The sequence below is a fragment of the Artemia franciscana genome, chromosome 17 (genome assembly GCF_032884065.1).
Source record: "Artemia franciscana chromosome 17, ASM3288406v1, whole genome shotgun sequence".
NCBI classification, from domain to species: domain Eukaryota; kingdom Metazoa; phylum Arthropoda; class Branchiopoda; order Anostraca; family Artemiidae; genus Artemia; species Artemia franciscana.
In genome coordinates this window covers 26,988,189-27,014,821 of record NC_088879.1, presented here as the reverse complement: position 1 = coordinate 27,014,821, position 26,633 = coordinate 26,988,189, and the positions used below count along the sequence as shown (strand labels likewise).

Genomic DNA, 26,633 nt, shown 5'->3' with positions numbered 1-26,633 from the left:
TCCTTTTCTTTATTAATTTTCAATGCTAAATGATGAACATGCCATAGTGCCCCCTTTACTGCTCTTTCTAAATATAGTGATAACTACCCTAAAAAGTACATCCTAGCCCCCTGCCTTACAGGGGTGGATAAAGTCCTAAGTCTATATACAGAAGTTGGCTGATTTTTATGTTTGAGTTTTTTCTTTTGCTTATTTGTCCTTAGCAATTGGTTCATAATAACAAATAAATCCAATTAAAAACAAACATTATAAAACCATCAAACCTTTCCATATTGCCCTTTGGCCATATCCAGCCCCATTAGGCTAGGATCTATAAGCATGGGTACTAGTTAGTATTTTTTAGAAAGGGTGCTAATAGCAGCACTAAGCAGTATATTCATCTTATTACCTTAAATTACCTTAAATTGCATTTGCCAGCAAGATAAGGTGGTAGATCCTCCTGTAGTTCTTGCTAGTGGTGAGTGATGTAATTATGTTGGCTTAGCTTCCCAGTCCAGCCTCCACTCAGCCCTCTCCCAGTCCCTGTCGACTCCAGCCTTGAAGGAGTGGGGAGTCTCAGCTTGGATGGTAGACTTGGATAGGCTATTCCAGAGGGTGACCACCCAAATGGAAAAGACGCCATGTCGTTCCCTTCTCTGACATCCAGGCAGGTGAAGCTTCAGACTATCACCTCTTGAATTGTTAGCCAGGGAGGGGGTGAAGATCTGGTTCAGGTGACCAGATTTGAAAATTTTGGATGCCATGATCACATCTCCTCTATATCTTTGATACTTGAGGGTTGGAAGTTTCATAGACCTTAGGCGATCCTGGTAAGGGGCATTATTTAAGCCACAGACCAGTTTGTTTTCTCTCCTTTGGACACTTTCAAGGGCTCTTGTGTCCATTTTATTTTGGGGAACTGTCAAACTCAAGGTGGGGACAGACAAGGGATTTATTAAGTTTTGTAACCACACATGGCCTTCTGGTTACAAAAGAGTGCTTAATGAGTCCAAGAGCTCAATTAGCTTTTGCAACCTGAGCCTGAGTGTGGCTATGGAATTTTAAATCCTTGTCCACAATGACGCCTAAGTCTCTCTCCCTAGCAACTGCTTCCAACTGATCACACCCTATATGGTAGGGATGGTGGGGGTTGTTGTGCCCTAAGTGCAGTACCTTGCATTTAGTTACATTGAATTGTAGGGCCCAAGTTGATGATCAGGAGGATAGCCTGTCGAGGTCCAGCTGAATGCAGGCTCTTTCTTCTTCAGTTTCAGCAGGCCCGTTGAGCTTACAGTTGTCAGCATATAATGTTAAAAGGTTGTATAGATAATGGTTGTATTGTCCAATTCGGGAAAAGCAAGTTAAAACAAGAAACAACTAACATGATCCTGACCTCAGGATACAGATTGATGACCAATATTTCCAAGGATGGAGGTAGAGAAATTGCCATATAAGTACACGATGGGATCCATGTAGGCATAATCGATATTAAGTTATATTATGAGCCATGGGTAGAACAAATTGGGATATCTATTAACACACCTGTTAGTATACCTTAACATACTGGGGTGGGGTCATCTTATTTGGTTGTCTTTACAGGAGTACTGCTTCAACAAGTATGGACAACTCATTCATAGCTATACATTGGTCTGTTGATAATGCTGCTCAAAATTATAAGAGTTTATTCATACTTGGAGGCTTTAATTTACCTGCTATTGGGTGTGCTGGTGGATACAGTCACTCAAGCATTTGGTAACACAGTCTTGTCTGGTGATATCTCCTGTAAGATTTTGAGAAGGACAGCCTTTTCTCCTTGATCTTGTTTTAATAGATGATCCTGTGTCACTCATTAACAAAAAATCTCATCCCCCATTTGGAACCATATTGCAATAAAATGTCAATTGTGACTGTGCCCAAAAACATCAAATCTAACTTAACACGTGAATACAAACTACAGTCAAATCTGGCATGAACTCAGTCAGTGTGATTGGTCATTTGTTGAATTTATTGAAGTAGAAGATATGTGGGAGATAATGAAAAACGTGTTGTTGGACACTATCAATAAAAACATAACTATTACATGGAGATACAAACCAAGAACTCTCCCCTTTTGACCAGAGAAATAGAAATTGAAGGAAACAAGAAAAAGAAACTGTCAAAGCTCATAAAACAGAGTCCACATGAGCTGGCTACCCAATTAAGTTCAAAGCTCTAAGGAACAAAGTTTGAGTACTATCCAAAAAATTGATTGAGAATTACAAGGAAGTCATTGGGGCAACCTCTAAAACCAACCCCAAGAAGATCTGAAAATATGCCTTTGTTTGTTTTTCCCAGGGGTGATTGTATTGAACCAATGATCATAGAAAATTGGGAGAGGGCTCGTTTGACGAAAAATCAAAAGTTCCAGTGGCCTCTTTAAATCTCCCGGAAAAATGGAGGGCAGTTGGCACCCCTTCCACGCCTTTCTTCTTCAAAGTCATCCAATCAAAAGTTTTAAGATAGTGATTTTGCTCAGCATAGTTGAAAGGTTCAATGGCTATCCTTTTGGGGATAATATGATCCCTCACAGCCCCTGGGGATAGGACTATAAATTAGAAATTTATCCATTGTTTACACACAATTTTTTCAGCAACAATGGAATTTTCCAAAGGGAGTTTTTTGGGGGACGAAGGTTTTTTTACGTGGGCGAAATATTACATGGAAGAGTTTCTTGTGGGGGAATTTTTCATGAAGGCATTTATGGGTATTATTTGAAAAATTAAAATAAAAGAAACAGGTTTTCAACTGAGAGTAAGGTGCACCATTATAACTTAAAAAACAAACAGAAATTATTCTGTATATGAAGTAAATGCCCTGCTCCTCAATACCTTACTGTGTGTCCCTCTGTTTAAGTGTGTGTTTGGGTTGAGTTTGACTGTGTGTCCCAATTTCTTAAGAAAAATTCCTGAAACACAACGGCCGTTTAATTTGAATAGAAACTCCTTACTTTTAGTTGAAAAAGCTTGAGTTTTTGTTTAATCTCTTTTAGATATTATCACATTGGCTTACTGTTGGGGTCGCTCGGTTACCCTTTAGAACTAGTGCAGTTATTTTGGGAATTTATCCTTTCTGTATCCCAAGGAAGTGTTGACACTGGGAGAACTATTTTCTTGCATTAAACACTCGGGGATTGAACCACTCCCCACACTAGGAGTAACGCTTAACAATTCCTAGCTAAGTATTATGCCTATTTTTGGTTTGCCTCATATTAAATGGTACTGACAAGAATTAAATGAATTTGGAACTTTATGGATACAACCAAAGAAAGCCCCAAAAAGTACTTAATACTTTGTACTTAAGTGCTTAAAGCTATTTAAGTGTACCAATTCCTCATCTAACCGCATTATGGTAAGGTATAACAATATATGGTAGACCTATTTTCAAGCTTAAGTGAAATTAAGTAAAATATACTTTGTTTTGCCTATCTTGAAGGTTTTCCCCTTTTATCTTTCCTTTATGTAGATACACATAACAAGTGTTAGCTAAAAACTGTGTTGGCTGTAAAAAGATTGGTTTATATTTGCTAAGTTTATATGCAGTAGTTATTCATTCTTAAATGGCCAAAAGAAAAGTGAAGACTGTTGCGTCAAAGCATCATCACTTTTATTTTGTAATATTGAATGCCTGACCAAAGTCAGTCTTTAGATAGATCAAACCTTAAAAAGCCTTTCTCAGTTATTATGGGAATATTTTTGAACTGTGAGCTTATTCTCTCCTGCATAAGCTTCAGTATAAACAACCATTCCTAGCATTCTCCTGTAGGTCTCACAAGATACACGGCAGAACTATGAGCTGTAAGTTTTTTTTTATAATGCCATTCGTGGGTTGCTTCACTGACCTTAATCTTATTCACCACACTCATACAAATTAATTTGCCCTATTCTTTCATTGGCTAATCTAACTCTTTTTTTAGTAATTAACTGCATTTTCTTACTTTGGGGTAGGTTTTGTAAAGTGGATTTAAATTTTTCTTTGAAAAATTGCATTTAGTCATTATAAATTATATGTGGGTTATTAAATGATCAGTTATTATGGAACAATGCAAATCAGAACACTTGGTGGCACTGAACTGCCTAATGACACTGAACTGGATTAGTCAAAAAATATAAAGACTTCTTATACTTGAAACATTATTATTTACCTTTATTTCAGGGTGTATTTGAATGCCATAACAAAAGCAAAAAGTGAAAAAAGAAGATTGTTTGTGTCAAACCAGCTTGATGAATGTAGAGATGCTTCTGGCTTATTCTATATGATTCCTTTCCAGAAGGTAATTGATTGAATATGAGTGATATTTCCATAGATGTAAACATGTCTAAAGTTTCACTACACTTAAAATACTTTTGGAGAGAACAGATAAACTATTTTTGAAACAAACTTTTTTCAGTTTTGAAGTAATTTTTCGGATGTAAGGTAGATAAATTATGTTTTTGGGTTTTGAGAGGCATGGACTTCAATGGGATTTAAGAGAATGTGATTTAATCTTTGAGCAGTCACAGTATTAAAGAAAAAAAAAACATGTTTTTAATAAAATCCAATCGGTTTTTGATATAAGTCTTTGAACAAATATTAAGTGTTTGATCCACAATAGATATTACCACGCCTTTTTTAACCTTTGGAGCACGGATAGACTTGAAGCGAATGTATTTATTATTCTGCGCTGGTTTCAACATTTTTTCTGTGTTGGTTTAAAACTGTAAAATCAACTTCTTTTTTGCTAAGTATAATCAACACATCTAAAAAAGGTATTTTTCCATCCTTTCCCGTCTATAAAGGGAATTCCAGGTTTCTATCTTAAGTATTTAGATGGTTGAGGATAACCTTTAAGTTCATCTTAACCATAATTCCAAGCTGAAATTGCGTTGTTCGTCATGTATTCCGAAAACACATGCTCAAGAAAATACGAATTAAGTACCCAATTTTCGATATGTTTGACGTAAATATGTGCGAGTAGGCCTCATAGTGGGGCTCCCATAGGAAGACCCTTTATTTTTTCGTAAAAAGAATCTTGAAACTGGAAGTGCATGGAACATTTGTTACATAATTTAACCAAACTCATGAGAACATCAATGTTCTCAAAGAATCGGCCTTATTGCTGATTCCTAAATCAGATGATAATTGTTTTCAAGCTTATTTTCTAATAATTGCTCTGGTTTTGAAACATCAATAATTCTATGTATTTCTGCTTAGAATTGTATTTAAAAAATTCGAATTCTAAATAATAACTCTTTTAATAAGACTTTGTGCCATTTTCACAAGCAGAACTTTGAGGTAGTTCTTTTATGTTTTTAAGTGAACTAAGAAAAGGATTTAAATCCCAATCTAGACTCCTGCAAATGATTGGAAAAAATAAGGTTGAAAAAGAAAAACAAAAATAAGTTCTACAGTGCAAGTTCCAATTTCTCTCCAGGTTATTCTTTCACCGTTTTTTTATTCAATAAATAAAACACAACTAGGTACATACTGAATGTAGCATAATAGCATAATATTGAATCAATAGAAAATTTGAATGTGATTATTAACGCATGGTAAATGTTTGCCTCTGAAAGAAATAAAACTATGTCAATTCTTTTTATGGCACTTGGTATTTACAAAGTGACATATAGCAATAGCAAATTCTGTAGGTCCGTCTATCGGTTTGTATGTCCGGGTTTTGCTAGTCTAGGCATTTCCAGATAAGCTAGGACAATAAGATTTGGCAGGCGTATCAGGGACGAGAACAGATTAAATTAGAAATAGTCGTTTGTCCGATTCGACCATCTGGGGGGGGGAAGTTGGGGGACGGTTAATTTGGAAAAAATTGAAAGAATGAGGTATATTTAACTTACGAAAGCCTGATCGGATCTTAATGGAATTTGACATTTAGAAGGATATCGTGTCTCAGAGCTCTTATTTTAAATCCCGACTGGATCTGGTGACATTGAGGGAGTTGGAGGGGGGGGGGGAAACCTAACATCTTGGAAAACGCTTAGAGTGGAGGGATCGGGATGAAAATTTGTGGAAAAAATAAGCATAAGTCCTAGATACGTGATTGACATAACGGGACCGAATCCGCTCTATTTGGAGGAGTCTGGGGGGGGGGTAATTTGGAAAAATTAGAAAAATTAGGTATTTGTAACTTACAATTAGGTGTTCAGATCTTAATGAAATTTGATATTTAGAAGGATCTTGTGCTTCAGGGCTCTTATTTTAAATCCCAACCACATCTGGTGACATTGGGGGGATTTGGAGGGAGAAACCGGAAATCTTGGAAAACGTGAAAATTGAGGTATTTCAATCATTCAAATTGAGGTCCAATCACCTATCTTACGAATGGGTGATTGGCTCTTAATGAAACTTGATATGTAAAAACTCCTATGTCTCATATGCTCCATTTTCAATACGAATCGAGTCCAGGGACATAGGGTGCTAGAGGGGGAAAAAAAACTTGGAAACAGAAATCTTGGAAACTGGAAATCTTGGAAAACGTTTAGAGTGGAGAGATCGGGATGAAACTTGATGGGAAGAATAGGGACAAGTTCCAGATACGTGATTGACATAATTGGATGGATCCACTCTCTTTGGAGGAATTGGGGGGGGGGATTTCCAGTGCTTTGGTGAGTTCGGTGCTTTTGTACATGCGAGGACGATGAAAAATTGGAAGGCGTGTCAGGGACCTGAACAAATTGACTTGATAGCAGTTGTTTCCCCGATTCGCCCGTCTGGGGGGCTGGAGGGAGAGGAAAAATTGTAACAATGAGGTGTTTTTAACTTACGAATGGGGGTCAGATTTGAATGAAATTTGATAATTAGAAGAATATCGTGTCGCAGAGCTCTTATTTTAAATCCCGACCAGATCCAGTGACACTGGGGGGAGTTGGAGGGGGAAACCTAAAATAATGGAAAACGCTTAGAGTGGAGGGATCGGAATGAAACTTGGTTGAAAAAAAAGCACAAGTCCTAAATACGTGATTGACATAACCGGAACGGATCCGTTCTCTTTGCGGGATTTGGGGGGGGGGGTTAATTCTGAAAAATTAGAGAAATGAGGTATTTTTCACTTACAAAGGAGTGATCGGATCTTAATGAAGTGTCATATTTAGAAGCACCTCGTAACTCAGATGTCTTATTTTAAATCCCGACCGGATACAGTGTCTTTGGGGGGAGTCGGGGGGGGATCTTGGAAAACGCTTTGAGTGGAGAGATCAGGATGAAACTTGGTGGGAAGAATAAGCACAAGCCTAAAATATGTGACTGACATAACCTGACTGGATCTGCTCTCTTTGAGGGAGTTGGGGGGGGGGTATCCAGTGCTTTGGCGTGTTTGATGGTTCTGGGCGTGCGAGGACGATGAAAATTGGAAGGTGTGTCAGGGACCTGCACAAATTGACTTTACAACCGTCGTTTCCCCGATTTGACCTTCTGGGGGGCTGGAGGGAGAGGAAAAATTGAATCAGTGAGGTATTTTTAACTTACGAATGGGGGATAGGATCTTAAAGACATTTGATATTTAACAAGACATCGTGTCTCAGAGCTCTTAATTTAAATCCTGACCATTACCGGTGATATTGGGGGAGTTGGAGGGGGAAACAGGAAGTCTTGGGAAACGCTTAGGGTGGAGAGATCGGGATGAAACTTGGTGGAAGAATAAGCACAAGTCCTAGATACGTGATTGACATAACCAGACTGTATCTGCTCTGTCTGGGGGACTTGGGGGGGGGGGGTGTTATTCGAAAAAACTAGAGAAATGGAGGTATTTTCAACTTCAGAACGGGTGACCGGATTCTAATGAAATTTGATATTTAGAAGGAACTCATGTTTCAGAGCTTTATTTTAAAGCCCGACCTGATCTGTTGACATTGGGGGAGTTGGAGGGGGAAACCAGAAATCTTGGAAAACGCTTAGAGTGGAGAGATTGAGATGAAACTTGGTAGGTAGAATAAGCTAATGTCGTAGATACGTGATTGACGTAACTGGAATGGAGACACTCTCTTTGCGGGAGTTAGGGGGGGGGGCTCAGTGCTTTGGCGAGTTCGGTGCTTTTGGACGTGCTTGGACGATGAAAATAATTAGGCGTGTCAGGGACCTGTACAAATTGACTTGTACAGGTCTTCTTTTACAGGTCAATCTTTTAATTCTTAGAATTTTGCTAGAGCTCATACCATATGAGTTCTTGGCTCTTGGCTCTTCCGACCTCGTCACAAGTTCGGTATGAGCTCTTAGCTCTTGTTTGCATATATATATTTCTCAGTGATTAGGTTTTATTAGTTTTCTCCTCATTTTAGAATTGTTAAAGAGTGAATTGTTTTGTATAATAGGAAAGTTTTACATAACTTGGAGACAGTTCAGAACTATTGAGTGATTTTTCACAATGATATATTTTTCTAGCATCACTATTCAGCTTGTTTCAATACCTAGTATCAGCTAATAGTAGCAATCAGATGTTTTTTGTCCCTTTAAACATCAAAAACATTCAATGGGTCAGTTTTTCACTTCAGTTTCAAAGATTATATCCAATCAAAATCCTGCAAGGACTATACTGGTCCTCACAAAACTAATAATCTGCTCGGTCCGTCGCATGTTTTTTAAATACAGTGAATTTGAATTTTAAGTTGAACTGGTTGGCCATCCTTAACACATTTTTGCCAGGTGAAAGAAGGTGTTATATATTTTGTTAAGCCTCTCGTTGTCCCATTTTGTTGGCAACACGCCCATTTCGATTGAAATTTCAGTACGGAGCTTGCCTTTATCTCAGAAACTATTGGTTTGTACGGTTACGTTTTTTATAGATTCTCTTTTTAATTAGAACACCTTAATGTCTGACAAGTAAGACCAATTTAGAATAAGTAGTTGTCACTTTTTTTTATCTCCTTTATTCCTCTGCTTTGAGAAATCATCTACATAATGACTAGACGTGTGTGTACCTATAGGTTAACTTCAGTGGTGTAATTTAATCAAAATCCTGGGTGGGGGGGGGGCAAAGTTGGAGCCGATTTTCCCAAATCAAGTAAAAACTAAAGAAAAAGCCATTTTGTACCATAAAGTTACTATTTGGTACTATAAAATTGCTTTGAAGGTACTTTATAGTACTATAAGGCTATTTATAGTACTAAAAATACTTATCTGTTTCTGTTGATGCTTGGATTATGCAGGTTTATCTTAGTTTTGGTAGGATTTTGGAAGAAACAAAATTTCAGCTGGGGGAGCAAACTAGGGTATTCGGAGGGGGAGGGGCAATTGCCCCCCTGCCCTTTAGCAAATTATGCACATGACTATCTCGTGCCTACAGACAGCGAAAAAGCACTATAAAAATTATATTAAGGTACTTCATAGTACTATAAAGATAAATATAAACTAAAAAATACTTATCTGTTCCTGTTGATGCTTGAATTATGCAGGTTTACTTTAGTTTTGATAGACCTTTGGGAGAAATTAATTTCAGCTGAGGGAGGAAACTGGGTTATTGGGGGGGGGGTAAACCGAGGTTTTGTCCTGCCCCATAGCAAATTGTGCCCCTGGTTAACTCATACCTACAGACAGGAAAAGGCAAAATTCTACCATAAAAAGCCCCTCTCCTTCCTCCCTATTTGAGAAAAATTCGAGAAATGTGACCAAACAATTATAAAGACCATGCTCCCTTTAAGAGAAAGCTACCCGCAAGGGTAGCTTTAAAAAAAGCAAGAATTGGTAATTCTATTATTTTTTTTATCATACCCTAATTTTTATGCTTGTTCTATCATTTTGTTTGGTGGCGACAGCTGTTACGTATAATTTAAATATTCAATAAGTCTTCTTCTTCTGCAATTAGTTGCCTTTAAAATTTCCTCCTTGAAATATTACCTCCTTCTTTATTGCTTGTGGAATTGTGAGCATAAAAAGTAAGCACATTAAGGAGTCAAAACCCCTCATCTTTCTAAAATATTCTTGTCTCAATTTCGAAAGATCTGATATTCGTGACTCTATTCTTTGGCTTTAATTTCTGATTTTCTCAGGATAAAGTTTTTGCTTTCCCTACAATTTCGCTCCATGACTTGTCATTCATTTTTTTCGGTACTTTATGGTCATTCCAAGCCGAAAGGACGCTTTGATCCTAAACAGGATTTTATCCCTAAATTCAATTGAAGGTATATATTCTTTCCAGGGATATCTGGTTAATTGGGACATTCAGAAAACTATATGGGACTACATTTATGGTAAAGAAGAACTGAACTTTGATTTTGCTAATCAGAAAGTAGTTTTAACTGAGCCTTATTTCAATTTTCAACCAATTCAGGAAGGTCTTGCTGAAGTTTTCTTTGAAGATTTAGAATGTGAAGCTCTATACAAGACTAACCGTAAGTCATCCGTTTCTAGAATTAAATTTTAACCGCAGTGAAGTGTTGTTCAACTGATACGTAGCATCTGTCATATGCTGACATTCTATAGATTTATATAAGACGTAAATGTACCCAAGGCTCTCATTTTGATAAGTAAATTATAATAATTCAAAATAAATTCGCAAAATAAAAATCATTTTGTGGAAAATAATCTTATTGTAATCATTCGAAGATGTATAATGCAGTTTACGATGGAAAGTCTTTCAAGGGCACCAATTCACGAAAATGTAGTGGTTTGCTGGGGGGGGGAGTAGATTTTGCAATTCCTTTTCAAGAGAATGGGGTTTACTGACTCTTGTACTTTTTTCTCTGTTTCTTGCCTAGCTTGGCTCTGTGGTTATTTCTCTTATTTTGACAAACAATTCTCGATTTGAAATGCCTGATAACTAGCTGGATCACGTGGCTCTATTCTTAATCTGTTACTTCTTCTTAATTTTCTTATCCTTCGTTATCTTCTTTATCCATTCGCAGTCAGTGATGATAATTGACACCATAATTGAATCTCGTCGGTGGTACTACCTGTGTTTGGAAGATGACCAGCAGGGGGTATCTACTCTGCTTTATTGGTTCTGATAGTACGCTGATTCGAGTGGAAGGGTGATTTCATGTGTCCTTCTTAGTAAGAAGTTTTATAATTTTTTGCACAGGAGCGAAGAGGTAATAGTATTGGAAAAAAAAACCTGGCAGTGAGAATAAACAGGGTGAACAACATGTATAGGAAGATTGCTTGAAAATACAAAAAGCTAGGCCCAAAGACGGGCTTTAGTGATTGAGTACATTTGGAATATGCCACTACTACAACTAACAACTTACCACAGTACCATACCGCCTGAGGCCATTATATCTACTCACTCTCCTCCTCCATCCTAATCTATTTAAAGCCTCCAAACCACACTTTGAAGATTAAAGTATTTAGCCTAGCTGGTTCAAGTGGAATCACATACTATCTTTAAATATACAACGGAAAATGTACAGTGGAAAATACTGAATTAGGCCAAGGAACCGGTGTCATCCTAAATTTTGCCAAAGATGTACCTCGTCATCAGAACTTCAAGATATTGCTTGACAATTTCTACCCAGGTGTACCATAGATTCAAAAGTTTCTGCTCTTGGGAGTTCTTTCAATTAGGACTATTAGACCAAATCGAGTAAAAGGTTGTACCCTAGAAAGCGACCACCAGCGTTTGAAAATGAGGCGGGAAATTTTGACTGTAGACTTGAATGAGATGCTGGAATTGTAACCACAAAAGGATATGACTGCAGAGCAATTTACGTCGCATCATGGGGTTAATATGAACGATATGCTTCTTTAATTGTATTGAAGATACCTGAAACTGAAAATGGTTTTGGAGGTTTTTCTTCTATTTTCTAGACTCGTCAGTAGGGACAGGTCCAGATTGACTGTTCCCTCTCAGTTTATTAACATACCAGTACAATATTTTACTATTATCCAATCTATTTGTATCTTTTTGATCCTCGGATATTTTATCCATGGTCTCCACACTCATCTCCTTAGTTTTGATTAATCCTAATAATAAATTTTATTACGAATATGACATTTATAGGAATTGAATAAAGAGCCTTAAACCCCTAAAAATGCTTTTATTTTGAGCGTTCACGATTTTTTTTCTAATTTGTAAATGCCTTGGGTATATAATTCTTTGGGTTAATCTCGAAACCACTTTTGTCCCTAGCATCCAATTTCTTCATTAGATCGAAAATGTTTCCTGCTTAGAACCTCTATAAGGGGGTCAAATAAAGAAAATTCCAATGAGACGAGGTCAGGGCTGTAAGAGGATATGGATGGGTTTCCAACACTATTTTTCGAAGTGTTAAAATGGATTAGCAGTGCAGCAACTATACGAATAGTATTGAAGTAAGACTGATTTTTTTTTAGCATAGTATTGCGATACTGACTGTATTGTTGATCTTCAGTTTATTGTCATTGATCTTTGTCTTCAGTTGATCTTCGTCAGTCAATTCGTCGATCTTCAGAAGTACTGGGCGGCTTGAAAGCTGAAATTATAATGTTCATTAAAGAACTAGGTTTGGGGCTACAGCTGTTTGTTTCGTTGCTTTTTGAATGGCCCTTGTAGTTGCCAAGCCTGCAAAGATCAAAGTAAAGAGCAAAGTAAAATGTATGTTGAATGCCCTATCTAATCAAAAATTATATTAGTTCTTTAATTTCATCACCTTGACACAAGAATCTTTTGTAAGGTTTAGGGGGTATATTCTAAAAAAAAACATGAAAACGAACAAAAGTAATTTAGAGAAAAACGAAATTATCCTGATGAAAGTCAAGAGCGAAGTTGAACCTTCAAACGGACAATCGGCTCGAATTTTTTGCAACATATCTGAAGAATTGTTTCTAATAAACGGGCTAATAATATTCTGCTTTATTTGTAGAATATTGAAGAAATAGCGCTTTACTGAAAAATGAGGCTATTGAAGGTTTTAAGATAATTGGAATCCTGTTCTAAAATTGCTTTTATTTTCTATAGGCTGCTTAAGAGTCTTTGTGTTCACTAAAGTACTTTTTTATTTTTATAGAATTTTAAACATTTTGGGAAATATCACATGTTGGTTGATTTGAACCAGTTTTGTAGACATTCAACTTCTTTCTTTACTTCCCCGAGCAAAAATTTTTGTTTAATCAATTGCTAGTTAAGACTGTGCTTAGGGGTATGTGCTTTGAACTACGGGGTTTCAGTAAAATGGGATTAGTGTAGTTTTGAGTTCAAACTTTCAGAAACACATTAGGTGCATAATAGACAAGCAATTGTTAGTAGACTATGTTTCTTACATGCTAAATAAGCTGTCAGGAAATTCTAAATTGCATTATAGCAGTAAAGGTATAGAGTGAGGGGGAGGGGTGCAACATTCCCACTCTCGTTATTGGAATACTTACTGTTCATTTTAAGTTTATTTTCGCCGTTCACTTTCATATGAAAGAAGTTGTTGGTTTTATTAAATTTATGTCCACATTTCTAGTGTATTTTATAGTTTGTGTGGGACGAATGAATTAATGATTTGGAGTTAGAGACCAACTTTAACAAGATACCATGCTAAGTTATTGAATACTAAAATAATTGGGTTTTGCCGTGTTTAATTATTTCAGCTTGAATACTAGGTGTCAGTAATGTCTAGTAATATGTTTCGAGGGATTGTCACAATACAATTGGAAACACTATCTCACTATCAGAAGATGTCTAAACAGCTTTACGGTAAAAGTGCCCAGCACAAATGAACCTACAGCTGATGAAAATTAAGCTAAAAAAGGTCAAATAGCGAGTAGTCGAATGTAATTATTGGAGAATGCAGTAACTTTGTACAGAAAATAATCAAAGTGTTTAATGTTACAAAATCGGGTTACATGATTCATTGTCTAGTACAAGAATTTAGTCCCATTAATATTTTCTCGTTCCCAAAGATGTTCCTGGGTACTGTATTGCATCTGATGACAATTATAAATCTGACACCATAAATCTGCAGTATCTATAGGATTCACTGAATGAATATGGTTTTCTTTTTATAAGGGTTAGGAGTCTATGTCTCAAAAGTAAGTTTTTCCATTAAGTCCTAAGTAAATTCCTGCTTATAACACGAAGTTGAAATACTTGAGTTCGTTTCTCTTTAAGTTCGTTTCTCTTTCCAGGCCCTCATTCACTTTCCAGCACAGTTGCTCCATGAAGCCTAATAAATGAAAGCAATCATTACTTTTGCTGCATTTTTTTTTATAACTTTGCCTTTTTTTTATTTCCGTTGTAACCCTTAATTTTATGTCATTTTGCTCTCACTCTTTTGAATGTCTTTGTTCGCTCTCACAAGGGAGAATATTGATATATAGCATGAATTGTCATAATACTCTGTTCCTTCAACTTTCTTGTTGATTCTACTTGCCAATATTGGTTTATTTTGAGGTATAGTGATATAGTTTAAGTGATTAAGCACTCTATTCTTTCAATTTTCTTGTAGATTCTACTTGCCTATATTGGTTTATTTTGGGATGTAGTAATTTAATTTTGAAGTATTAATTTTCCAAACTTTAGGGGGCTGCGACATGAAAAAAAAAATTAAATAAGGGTTTCTCAGGTTTAGCACTAAGACTTCAGGTCGTATCCGGGGGAGTGGACTACCAAATTTGACCCTATCCCCCCCACATCCGATATTTCGTCCGACTCGTAAAAAAGTAAATAAAATATATAAATAGAAATAAATTTATAATGCTTTTTGTATATATATATATATATATATATATATATATATATATATATATATATATATATATATATATGGGGTGGCGCTTCGCGCCACCCCAACACCTAGTTGGTGGGGCGCTTCGCGCCCCCCCAAGCCCCCCCGCGCGCGTAAGTCGTTACGCGCCATATTAGTTACGCGCCATTGTAGCTGTGTCCCTGTGTCCCACCTGTGAATATAGATAGATTTATATATGTGTTTCAAACTACGTAAAAATTGCGAATATACAACATTCTTGGCTTTCCCATTGTCTGTCCATATACAAAGCCGTATGTACTAATAATGACGTCATATGCAAACGCTCTTTTTACAAACAAACAAACATGCATACACACAACTCGTTTTTATATAGATAGATAGATAGATAGATACAATACAAATTAACTACGTAAAACTTGTGAATATACAACAGTCTTCGCTGTCCCATTGTCTGTGCGTATAAATAGATTGTCAGGTTTACCGACCCTCAAAGATGCAACATACAATTGTACATTGGTAAAGCAATCTGTATTAAGATCTATACCGCATTTTTCTAGTGATTGCCCTTGAGCTTTGTTGATGGTGGTTGCAAATGCTAATCGAATTGGGAATTGCAATCTTTTAAATTGAAAAAGCAGATCCGTTGGAATCATGGGAATGCGAGGAATAAGAACAGCCTCACCCTCATAAGGCCCTGTCAAGATTGTGGCATCTATTAGGTTTTCCATTGTTTTTTTTTTTACGGCAAGTCGTCATTTATAACTGCATCTCGCAAATGAATGTATTGTTCAGAGCGGAGTTTGGTCTGATTCAGGCGGATATATAGCAAACGTTCTGATTCAATTTTAGCATACATATCCACGACAAATTGGTGAAACAATTCACGGCATTTTAAAATATAATTTTCTTCATCCTGCCGAATCATTAGTCTATAGGAATAATAATGCATTGCACTGCATTTCTTATTCATTTCTTTGTTAGTGGCTGGATTCATCAATTTAATATTAAAGTGATAGCCGTCGGCTCCATCCCAAAAAATGATAGGATATTGTAGGGCATCGTAGCATCGATGAGTTTCAGCAATTCTTAACAACTGAGCGTTTCGCTTATGTAGAATAATATCTCGAGGTAAAAACTGATCACCGACCATAACGATTGCCACTTCGTCGATAGTCGGAGCATTGTATCTACGCACATGTTGGCCAGGAGGCGTTTTGTCAGCGGAAATAACAATTTTATGAGTATCAGTAGGCATCAAATCGATGGCTGTTTTGAACAGACGCACTAAATTATTATTTTCGTGGAAAAGATGTTGCAATTGGGAAACGATTGTCCTTTCAACGTTGGGAGAAATTTCGCAACGTGCATTCAATTCAGAATTTCTATCACTGATGAAGTACAATTGTAAAAATTTATGATTCTCGCCTGAGAATGGTAGAAGGGACCCTGCTTTATGATAAATTTGCCCTTTTACTTTGAAAGTAGACATAAATTGATCTGGATTTTCGATTTGGGCTCCAAACGACGTCATTTGGAAACATGAGTTGTATTGTCTGATTTTTGACAAAAAACGCTTAGATTCTGACGTAGTTCCAGTAAGGAAAGTCTTCAATGGCTCTGGTGGTGCAGCCAATAGAGGAAGTTTAACTTTTCCTGAGGCGCAACACATTCCCATTGTTTCACCATTGAATTTCAAGGCCTTGCAATAGGGACAAATTTTAGACATTGTCCCGATTTGAACACATCTACTCAAGCTATAGTCATCGACTGGGTTGTACCTGAATGCCAGGGGATAACTTTCAGATTGCTCTGATTCCTCGGCACGCTTTCTTTTCTTACTTTCTCTATCAGCAGCAAGCCTGATTTCTTGCTGTTCTTGTAATTCCTCGGCACGCTTTCTTTTCTTACTTTCTCTATCAGCAGCAAGCCTGATTTCTTGCTGTTCTTGTGATTCCTCGGCACGCTTTCTTTTCTTACTTTCTCTATCAGCAGCAAGCCTGATTTCTTGCTGTTCTTGTAATTCCTCGGCACGCCTTCTTTTTTCACATTCTCTTTTAGCAGCAAGTCTGCTTCTGCGTTGCTCTGGTAGTTCCTCGGCATGCTTTCTGTTCTTTCTTTCTCTATCAGCCTCAAGCCTGTTTCCCTGCTGGTCTTTTGATTCCTCGGCACGCCTTCTTTTTTCACTTTCTCTTTTAGCAGCAAGTCTGCTTTCGCGTTGCTCTGGTAGTTCCTCGGCACGCTTTCTTTTCTGACTTTCTCTATCAGCAGCAAGTTTTTTGGCATAGACTCTTTGAGCATCTTCATCAGTCATTGTAAACTTAAACATTAATAGATTTCTACGCGAACATATGTCTTATATAACTTGAATGACGTCACCTTCAAAGCAAAAATGACGGCAACTAATTTCATGACGTCAGCCGAAACATGACGTCACCTGATCCACAGATCCACAGACAGACAGACAACTTATTTTTATATATATAGAAGATATATATTTTGCATCCTTGTTTCTCAAAACAAAAAGGTAAGTTCCTCAAAATGATTTAACATTAATAAGGATATCAGATGTGTTTTCTCCATACGTATTTGTGTTTCTCAAAATTAAAAGCTAAGCACCTCTAATTGATCTAACATTGTTAAAGATAGATATCAAATGCATTTTGGCCATTTGCATCCTTGTTTCTTAAAACAAAAAGCTAAGTTTTTCAAAATGATCTAACATTAATAATGATATAAGATGTGTTTTCTCCATCTGCAATTTTTGTTCCTCAAAACCAAAAGCTAAGCACCTCAAACTGATCTAACATTGCTAAGGGTATAAGATGTATTTTGACAATAAACCTATCTCGACTAAGTAATACTCGACATTCGTTGCTGTAGGATACTGAAACTTTAATATTTCAGCTAGCACCCTCTCTTATTACAAATATATTTAAGAACTTCCTGATGAAGCTTGCTGTCTTCTTTTTGATTCTGGCTTTATTCTGCTTATATTATCCCTCATATACTTGGAAAACCAGCAGTGGCCCCAAGTCTGAGAGTGGCAGGGTGTGCTTTTGCGTCCCTCCTATATTTTGATAGTTTCCTTTTTTGCATTAAAAAAAATAGTCTTTGTTTGGTATTTTTACTAAAAAAAAAAATTGCCCCCTACCTAGACTTCGAAAACAATTTTGCCCCTCTCCCTACATTTTCGTGAATTGAAGGTATTGAAAATCAGTGAAAACTAAGAACATAAGAGATTATATTCAAGAGCATGTCACAATGTATAACCGTATTTCAATATCTGTTATGAAAATTGGCTTTAGTAATAGTTGGCCTTTCCCATTTTCATTCTCTTTACACGACTGATATCCAACTTTTTTCTTCTCTCAAGGATTCTTGTTGTAGTCCTATCTAAAGTTTAAATTTGTTCTCAGCTGGCACCCTCTCATGTCATAAATATATGAAAGAACATCCCGGTGAAGCTTGCTGTCTAGTCGTCGATAGTGGCTATAGTTTCACGCATATTATCCCCCATGTACATGGGAAACCAGTGAAAAGTAAAACCATAAGAGTTGATGTCGGTGGAAAGCTGTTAACCAATCACCTAAAAGATACTATATCATACAGGTAAGTATACGTTGCTATATATACAGCTACTGCAGCCACTAGTTTGGCTAAACTATAAACCCCTTACTCCTAACAAGGAACTGTCCTCGTACTTATACGATTGGGCCTTAAGCATTTTATTTTCGTGATACATTTTACTAACCTTTATACTGCTTTACTTTACTAATAGATAATTTTTTCTAATTAACTAGAATAGGTCTTGTCCTTTTATGTGATGTGTAAAAATGTGCATCTATAACTTACTCTAAACGAAGTTGGCATAACTCGATACAATCGTGAGGAAAATGGATTCACTTTATTTAATTATTATTATAACTCTTTTAAGTGGTAAAACACACCAAGTCCCAGACTAATCATTTGACATAACTATACAGTAATAGAGCTAGGACCTAGCACTTAGGACCAATAAAGACTAGGTTATAGAAAAAAGTGTTCTCTTTAGTTGTAGCTAGGGTTCTCTATCCCAATTCTAACGGATGTATCTTTTCAAACGCTAACACACCTAAATAGAAAATTGTTTGACTCTTTTATTATGTTGAGGAATATATAGAAGACTGTAACTCTCCCTGATCATTTACCCGTTCCAAACAAATGATTTTATTTTCAGCCTCGTAGGGTGAAATAGAGCCTCTTAGGCTGGGGTACTTTATGAGCAAAACTTGAGTGACTTTAAACATGTTGATCATTTTTTTTTAGCTCTAGTGAAGAAGATGCGTTCTATTTTTTTGGATATTGCCATATTTTTGCTCCATTGAGCAAGGAGTATAAACATGCAATTTGTTTACCTCTTGTTACCCAACCTAACTCCTGCCATATTTCTGCTCCATTGAGCAAGGAGTAAAAATATGCAATTTGTTTATCTCTTGTTACCCAACCTGACTCCTAGTTGGTCCCGAATTAAGATCGTGAAGCAGCAGAACTTCATGCCAACCAAAGTTTTCTGTATAAGATTGATATCTAAAATGACCATAAATAAAGGCTTTATGTCAAACAAAGAGTCGAGATAGAGACCTTTACCTGACATAGTAGGCAGTAAATAGATGGAGCTTATATATGTGCCCTATCTTACATGTATGAACAATTCATCCTTGTATAGACCCCTGCTCCCCTCCGAAATATATTTTGCAGCAAATAACACCTTTAAAGGTTCTGCATTCAAACGAGGAGCCTGCTAACGATTGACTCCTCTACCATAACAAATATCGAGGTTTTTACCGCTTGTCTGATAGCTGCCTTCAGATGCGTCGAAACAATCGACTTCTTCGACATTTGCCTAAATGTTTAGAGGGAGGGTGGATATTACGGACTGGTTGGTCATTTTTGCCGACTGAATTCGGTGCTATTGCTATTAGAATTACCTATTTTGTCTTGCCAACTGAGACTGAACCTTTTTCGTTGATTTTACATCATGTATTTCTGTCAGCCCATTTACCTAAAAAAAAGAAGATTTTTCAGTGCTATTGCGGCTAAAGTTACTCATTTTTTTCTTGCCATCTGAGACTGATCCTTTTCCATTGACATCATTTATTTCTATCAGCCTATTTACCTAAAAAAATAAGATTTTCCAGTGTTATTGTTATTAAAGTTACTTATTTCTTCTCAGCAACGGAGACTGACCCTTTTCCATTCATTTTACATCATTTATTTCCGTCAGCCCATTTACCTTAAAATTATTTTGGCCTCAGGAAAAGTGAAGAGCTCATATGGCACTTGTGACGAGGTCGGAAAAGCCAAGAGCCAAGAGTTCATATGGTATGAGGTCTAGCAAAATTCTAAGAATCAATAGATCGGTTTAAAAGGAAAATTAGAGGCTTAATGTCGGTCAGGATTTAAAATAAGTGATCTGAGTCACGAGGTCCTTCTAAATATAAAAATTCATTAAGATCCGATCACCCACTCTTAAGTTAAAAATACCTAATTTTTTCTAATTTTTCCTCTCTTTTCAGCGCCTCAGATGGTCGAATTGGGGAAAACGACTTTATCAAGTCAATTTGTGCAGCTCCCTGATACGCCTATCAATTTTTATCGTCCTAGCACGTCCTGAAGGACAAAACTCGCCAAAGCACTGAACCCCCCTAACTCCCCCAAAGAGAGTGGATCCACTCCGGTTATGTCAATCACGTATCTACGACGTTTATGAGCGTTTTCCAAGATTTCCGGTTTCCCCCTCCAACTCCCCCAATGTCAACAGATCTGGTCGGGGTTTGAAATAAGAGCTCTGAGACATGAATTCCTTCTAGATATCAAATTTCATTAAGATTGAGTCACCTGTTCTTAAGTTAAAAATACCTCAATTTTTCCAATTTTTCCAAATTAACGATCCCCAGCTCCCCCAAAGAGAATGAATCCGTTCCAATTATGCCAATCTCGTATCTATAACTTGTGGTTATTCTTCCCATCAAGTTTCATCCCGATCTCTCCACTCTAAGTTTTTTCCAAGGTTTCAGGTTCCCCTCTCCAACCCTCTATGTCCCCGGATCCGATCCGAATTGAAAAAGGAGCGTCTGAGGCATGATATTCTTTTACATATCAAGTTTCATTAAGATCTGATCGCTCATTCGTAAGATACCTCGTTTTTCAAGTTTTCCAAGAATTCCGGTTTCCCCTCCAACTCCTCCTAATGTCATCGGGATTTGAAATAAGAGTTCTAAAGCACAAGATCCTTCTAAATGTCAAATTTCATTAAGATCTGATCACCCATTCGTAAGTTACAAACACCTAATTTTTTCTAATTTTCCCAAATTACTCCCCCTCCCCCGAACTCCACCAAAGAGAGAGGATCCATTCCGATTATGTCAGTCACGTATCTTGGACTTGTGCTTATTCTTCCCACCAAGTTTCATTCTGATTTCTCCTCTTTAAGTGTTTTACAAGATTTCCGCCCCCCCCCCTATGACACTGGATCTGACCGGGATATAAAATAAGAGATATGAGTTACGAGGTCCTTCTAAACATGAAATTTCATTAAGATCCGATCACCCGTTCGTGAGTTAAAAATACCTCATTTTTCTAATTTTTCCGAATTAACCGTCCCCCCAACTCCCCCCTCCCACGTGGTCAAATCGTAGAAACGACTTTTAATTTAATCTGGTCTGGCTCCTGGTGCGCCTGCCAAATTTCACCGTCTTAGCTTACCAGGAAGTGCCTAATGTAACAAAAATGGGACAGACAGACCGACAGAATTTGCGATCGCTATATGTCACTTGGTAAATACCAAGTGCCATAAAAATGATTTAGCTGGTAGAACTGTTTTTACCGATTGGCTGTAAACTATTAACAAATTTTTAGCGACTGGATAAAAACCTTGAAGGGGGTGCCCCCTCCCCCTGTGTGACACCCCAAGTTGTCTATATTTCTCATGCAGTTTACTTTTTCTATTTAGTCTTTATTACTCACCCATTGGGTAAAAAAGAATTTTTCTAATATTTTCAATATCAGGGAGAGGGTTAAAAGAGTGGAGATTTCATTACTTCCATCTTTCGAATCTAACGCCACTGCTCTCACCTTAAACTAAAAATTAATCTTAGTCTTTGCGAAGCCTTCTTTTAAGGTTGAAGACGCTGGCTTTGACTTACTTCGACTTAATGCTCCTGCCGAAACGCTTTCGGTGTCAAGAGTGATGCTACAGGGTGCCTCCATTTGGACCGGTCTCTTGCAAGGATGAGGACATCCTCCTGAATATTTACCATAGCTAAGAAGGCACCTTCCGTGTAATTTCATCTGTTTGGGGGATGACCTCTTGGGCGTTCCCTGCTATGCAGCACTGGATCAAAGTCGAAAATCGTTCGTGCATGAGTGTCGGGGGGCATGCGAAGGAGATGTCCGTACCAACGTATTGTTTGCTGGGTGAGTTGGATTGAGAAGGTCGCTTGAATAGTTAACGCCAGGAAGTTCTCGCTGCTAACAAAATCGTGCAAGCGTAGTCCTTCAATGAGGCGAAGATGTTTTGTTTGTGCTATATTTACGGTGCTAAGCAAAGACTGAGTGCTGGCCTGGTTTTGGGTGTGTAAAGAAGTACGGATCCCACCAAAATATTGTATATGCGCATCTTGGTCCTACGACTGATAGAAGGTTTCTTCCAGAGGGCACTTAGTCTTCCCACCACTGCTGAGGCCTTTGCGACTCGGGGCACTAGATCTTTTATGATTGGTCCGTCATTTGAGAGGATATAGTCGAGGTATGGAAATTCCTTACAATCTCAGCTGGTTTGTAACCGACCATAAGCACTGGCGGCGAATGCGGTGAGTTGCAGGGTTCAACAAACATCACTTTTGTCTTTTGCCAATTAATCGACAGGACTATCTTTTAAGCTTCATCAGCAAGGATCTGTTGAGCTTCCGTGAGCTTCTACGGTGAATCGGAGACAAGAGCAGAGTCATCGGCATAGTCGGCGTCTGAAAGTACTCTATCGCCGTACTGCAACCCAAGCTGGACGGTTTATGGTCCGAGTCATAATGTAATCGATGACACAACTAAAGAGCTCTGGATTAGCAACACTGCCCTGACAGACTCCAGTATTGATTTCAAAAGCTGGGCTGCGTCTTCCATTGACTTGTACGCAGCTGTCAGTCCCTTCGTGGAAGCGCTCGAAAAGGCTGCAGTTCGCCGCTGGTAGTCCTGTTGTTTTTAGTATGAGCCAGAGTAATTGCCGGTCGACAGAATCGAAAGCAGCCTTGAAATCCATAAAGGCAACACATGATTTTATTGAAATTCTCGAGTCTTCTCTACCAGCTGACGCATTGTGAATATTTGCTCCACGGTAGACCTTCCTGGCATGAAGCCAGCCTGTTGGATTTTTCATTGGCTTCTGAGGAAAGTGGTACAGTGGTCCAAGAGAGTCATAACGGAGAGTTTCCCGGGCACAGAGAGGAGTGTAAACCACGATAGTTGGAGCAGATTCTGCGACTGCCTTTCCGCTTCCAAAGAGACAGAATGATGCCGGCTCGCCAGTCTTAGGAATCTATTTTGTACAAAACTATGTAGAACAGTACTTGGAGCCAGAAAAAGGTCGCAGCTCCACCAAATTTCAGCAGTTCTTCAGGTATGCCATGGATTCCAGGGACTCGGTTGTTTTTCATCTGTTTCAGAGATTTCAGGATTTCTGTAGAGGTAGAAGGGTGCTGCACACTCTCACACGGGGCCTCAGGGGTGTTAGATGCAACTTGAAGAAGGTCAGGGTCGGGCTGGCTAACACACTCCAGGTTTAGCAGTGAAGGGAAGTGATCTTTCCAGACAGACAAATGAGCGCTCTCGTCAGTAAGAATATCTCCATCATTAGATGTGATAGGGCTTAGGGAAGATGGGTTTCCATCTTTAAGATCCCGAAGGTGTTTATATAAAGCGCATGTGTCACCCATTTTGGCTGCCTCCTCAAGATTGGCACCCTTTTTCTCGGTGAACAGCCTTCTGTCTCCGTGGAGGAATTTATTTTTTACGCCGTTTGGACGTCTGCATATAATCATGTCCTTCGCTAGGTGTGCTTTGTGACGCTTTTCAATTATATCTAGAGTTTCGTGCGATATCCAGCACTTTTTTCCGGGTTTCAGACGACCGAAACCCGACTGAAACTATTTAAAAAGCTATACGTTGTTTGTAATAGTTGCCAGGCTTCTTCAGATTCTGAAACTTGACCAAAACAATCAAAATGGTTTGAGGTGGAGACAGCATAAACCTGGCGCATGTTGGAGTTTGTGACATTGTTCAGGTCTAGTAACCTGAAAGTTTGACTCTTTGCCACAATTCTACTTTTTAAAACAATTAAAAATTTTAGCGTAAAGAGCGAGGGATTGCGGAGGGGAAAACCCATTTCATATATGGAGTAATTTCTGTTCGTTTTAAGTTTTAATGTCGCTCCTTACTTTAAGTTAAAAAAACTAGTTTTTTTTATTTAATCCAAAAAAGATCCTTGTTGTTCAACGCTTAAATGTTCATTTGCCTGGAAATTATCTAATGCAAAATATCACCCAAGCCCAAGAAGATTTGGTAGATATTTGACAACATGGCTCAATATTGGAAGCGTATTTTTGACACAACAAGGCGCTAAATCAAACTAAACACTCGGAGTCTTACTTAACACTACTACCACTATTTTACTATATTTATGTATCCTTACATTATTTCTTCTCACTTGTTTTAATTCTTATTTTCTCTCTGATTTTTCATTTACTAGGCAACTTAATGTCATGGATGAGACATATGTGGTAAATCAAATAAAAGAGGATATTTGCTTTGTATCACAAAATCTTGCCAAAGATTTTGAAATTGCCAAAAAGAGAGGTGATGAAAATACAATAGCTTTAGACTATGTTTTACCAGACTTCACGACTCTCAAACGTGGGAAGATAAAGGAAAAAACTGAAGAATCAATAGAGGGGGAGCAGGTATGAATTAGGCTAGTTATTCTTTCTTGAATTGATTGTGGGCTAATAGGTTATGTTTTATAGATATGATGTGATACTATGTTTATTTGCTAAACGAAAGCCAACTGGACCATGGCGAACTGAACATATATACTCTCAAAAAATATAAAAATGTATAACTATTCCAAAAACGTTTCTCGATGTGCCATACCCACACGGATCAATCTTCAGCAATTTCTTATGCTAATAAAATTTCAAAACCCCAACAAATCACTTCTCTTCACCCTTTTCTACCCCAAATATTTTGTTTATCTAGACAACAGACAAAAACATGAAGCAAATAGGTTTTGTTAATAAATTAAGTAAAAAATAACTTTCCGAAAAAGACATTTTCTAAGGAAAAGTAAAGGCCATAATAAACTTAAGATCAGAAGAAATAGAAGCCTACAATAACTCAAACCTAAAAAGACCAGAAATTTCTTTTAAAGAATAAATGAAACCCAAAACGAACAGAAATTAAATAAACAATCATAGCAAAAAACATACAACGGATACTAATATAAATGAAAAATCTTAAAACGAGTATAGCTTAAGTTGAATATGCTAATCAAGCTTAAAATAAACAAAAATATTTTGCTACTGAAGTATAAATGAAACCCAAAACAAATAGAAATTAAATAAACAATCAGAAATAAGAAATTAAATAAATAAGTAAGTATATCTTAAAAAGAGTGAAACTTAAATTGAATACGCAAATCGAATAAAAGTCTCTACAGACAATAATTCGGGTTTTGCCGCCTTCTCTCATTGTAAAAGTCTAAAGCATACTGCTTCGTTTGCCCTTTACTGAAAACTCTATGTGTTTTGAACAGTCTTGGAAAGTACAAATAAAATTAAATGAATGTTTGATATATAATGCTATTAATTGTTGAAAGATCATCAGTTCAAGATTTTATTTCGCTGTAATTCTATTTTCATTTTTAAAGCTGCAATAACTGGAAAAGAAAATGTTTTGTAATAAAATTCGTTTTCAGTGAAGCACAAATGACGCATTAGTCTTTAGACTTTTACAGTTAGGAAAGGGGGCAGTATCCAAACTCTTGTTTGTAGTAAGGCTATATTTGTCTTAAACAGTCTTGGAAAGAACTAACGAAATTAAACTGTATATTGGATATATAATGATATTAATTGCTGAAAGCTCACCAGTTCAAAATAAGTACAAAAGAAAAATATTTCGAATATTATTCGCTTTCAGTATAGCGCCAATGACGCAGTAGGTTTTAGTATTTTACAGTGAAAGAAGGAGACAAAGCCCTAACTCTTGTTTGTAGAGATTTTTGTTCGTTTCAAGCTTGATTTGTATATCCAATTTAAGTTTCACTTGTTTTAAGATTTTTTTACTCATTTATATTAGTACCCATTGTATGTTGGTTTGCTGTGATTGTTTATTTAATTTCTGTTCGTTTTGGGTTTCATTTGTACTTCCATAGTTCTGTTCTCTTTGAGTTTGACTTATTGAAGATTTTTTTTCTGATCTTGAGTTTAATATGGCCTGTACTTTTCTTTAGAAAACTTCTTTTTCGGAAAGTTTTTTTTATTAATTTCTGTTTGTTTTTGGTTGCCAAAGTTTCAAGTTTTTCAAATTCCCTATTTCAAAATAATTTTTATTCCGAAATAAAGTAAGAATGTTGGCAAGAACTAATGAAATTAAACTTAATATTTGATGTAAGATGATTTTAATTGCTGAAAGCTCACCAGCGCAAGATTTTGTTTCACTCAGGGCCAGGTTTACAGCTTTGACCCTTCTAGGCCCAAACGTTTTGCCGCTCCGTTTTTGTAATATTTTCGGGGAAATCCTCAAAATTTCGGAAAAAGTGAAAGCTGCAGGACCTAGTGGGCCTGCACCTAATATAAATCCTGGTCTGGTTTAACTGTAATTTTTATTTATTTTCAATGTTGTAATAAGTACAGAAGCAAATATTTTGTAATATAATTGTAATATAATTTGGTTTAGTAAAACGCCAAATAAGCAGTTGGCCTTATGCTTTTACCGTTA

The 26,633-nt window shown here is 37.1% G+C and overlaps 1 protein-coding gene across 1 annotated transcript in view; it reads left to right on the top strand.

The window, feature by feature from the left end:
• Positions 1–26,633, top strand: part of LOC136038081 (actin-related protein 6-like) — a 40,230-nt gene that overhangs the window by 1,584 nt on the left and 12,013 nt on the right. The window contains exons 2-5 of the mRNA XM_065721080.1: positions 4,171–4,288; positions 10,139–10,331; positions 18,026–18,218; positions 24,388–24,598. Coding sequence (XP_065577152.1) covers positions 4,171–4,288; positions 10,139–10,331; positions 18,026–18,218; positions 24,388–24,598 — 715 coding nt within the window. The remainder of the gene's footprint in view (positions 1–4,170; positions 4,289–10,138; positions 10,332–18,025; positions 18,219–24,387; positions 24,599–26,633) is intronic.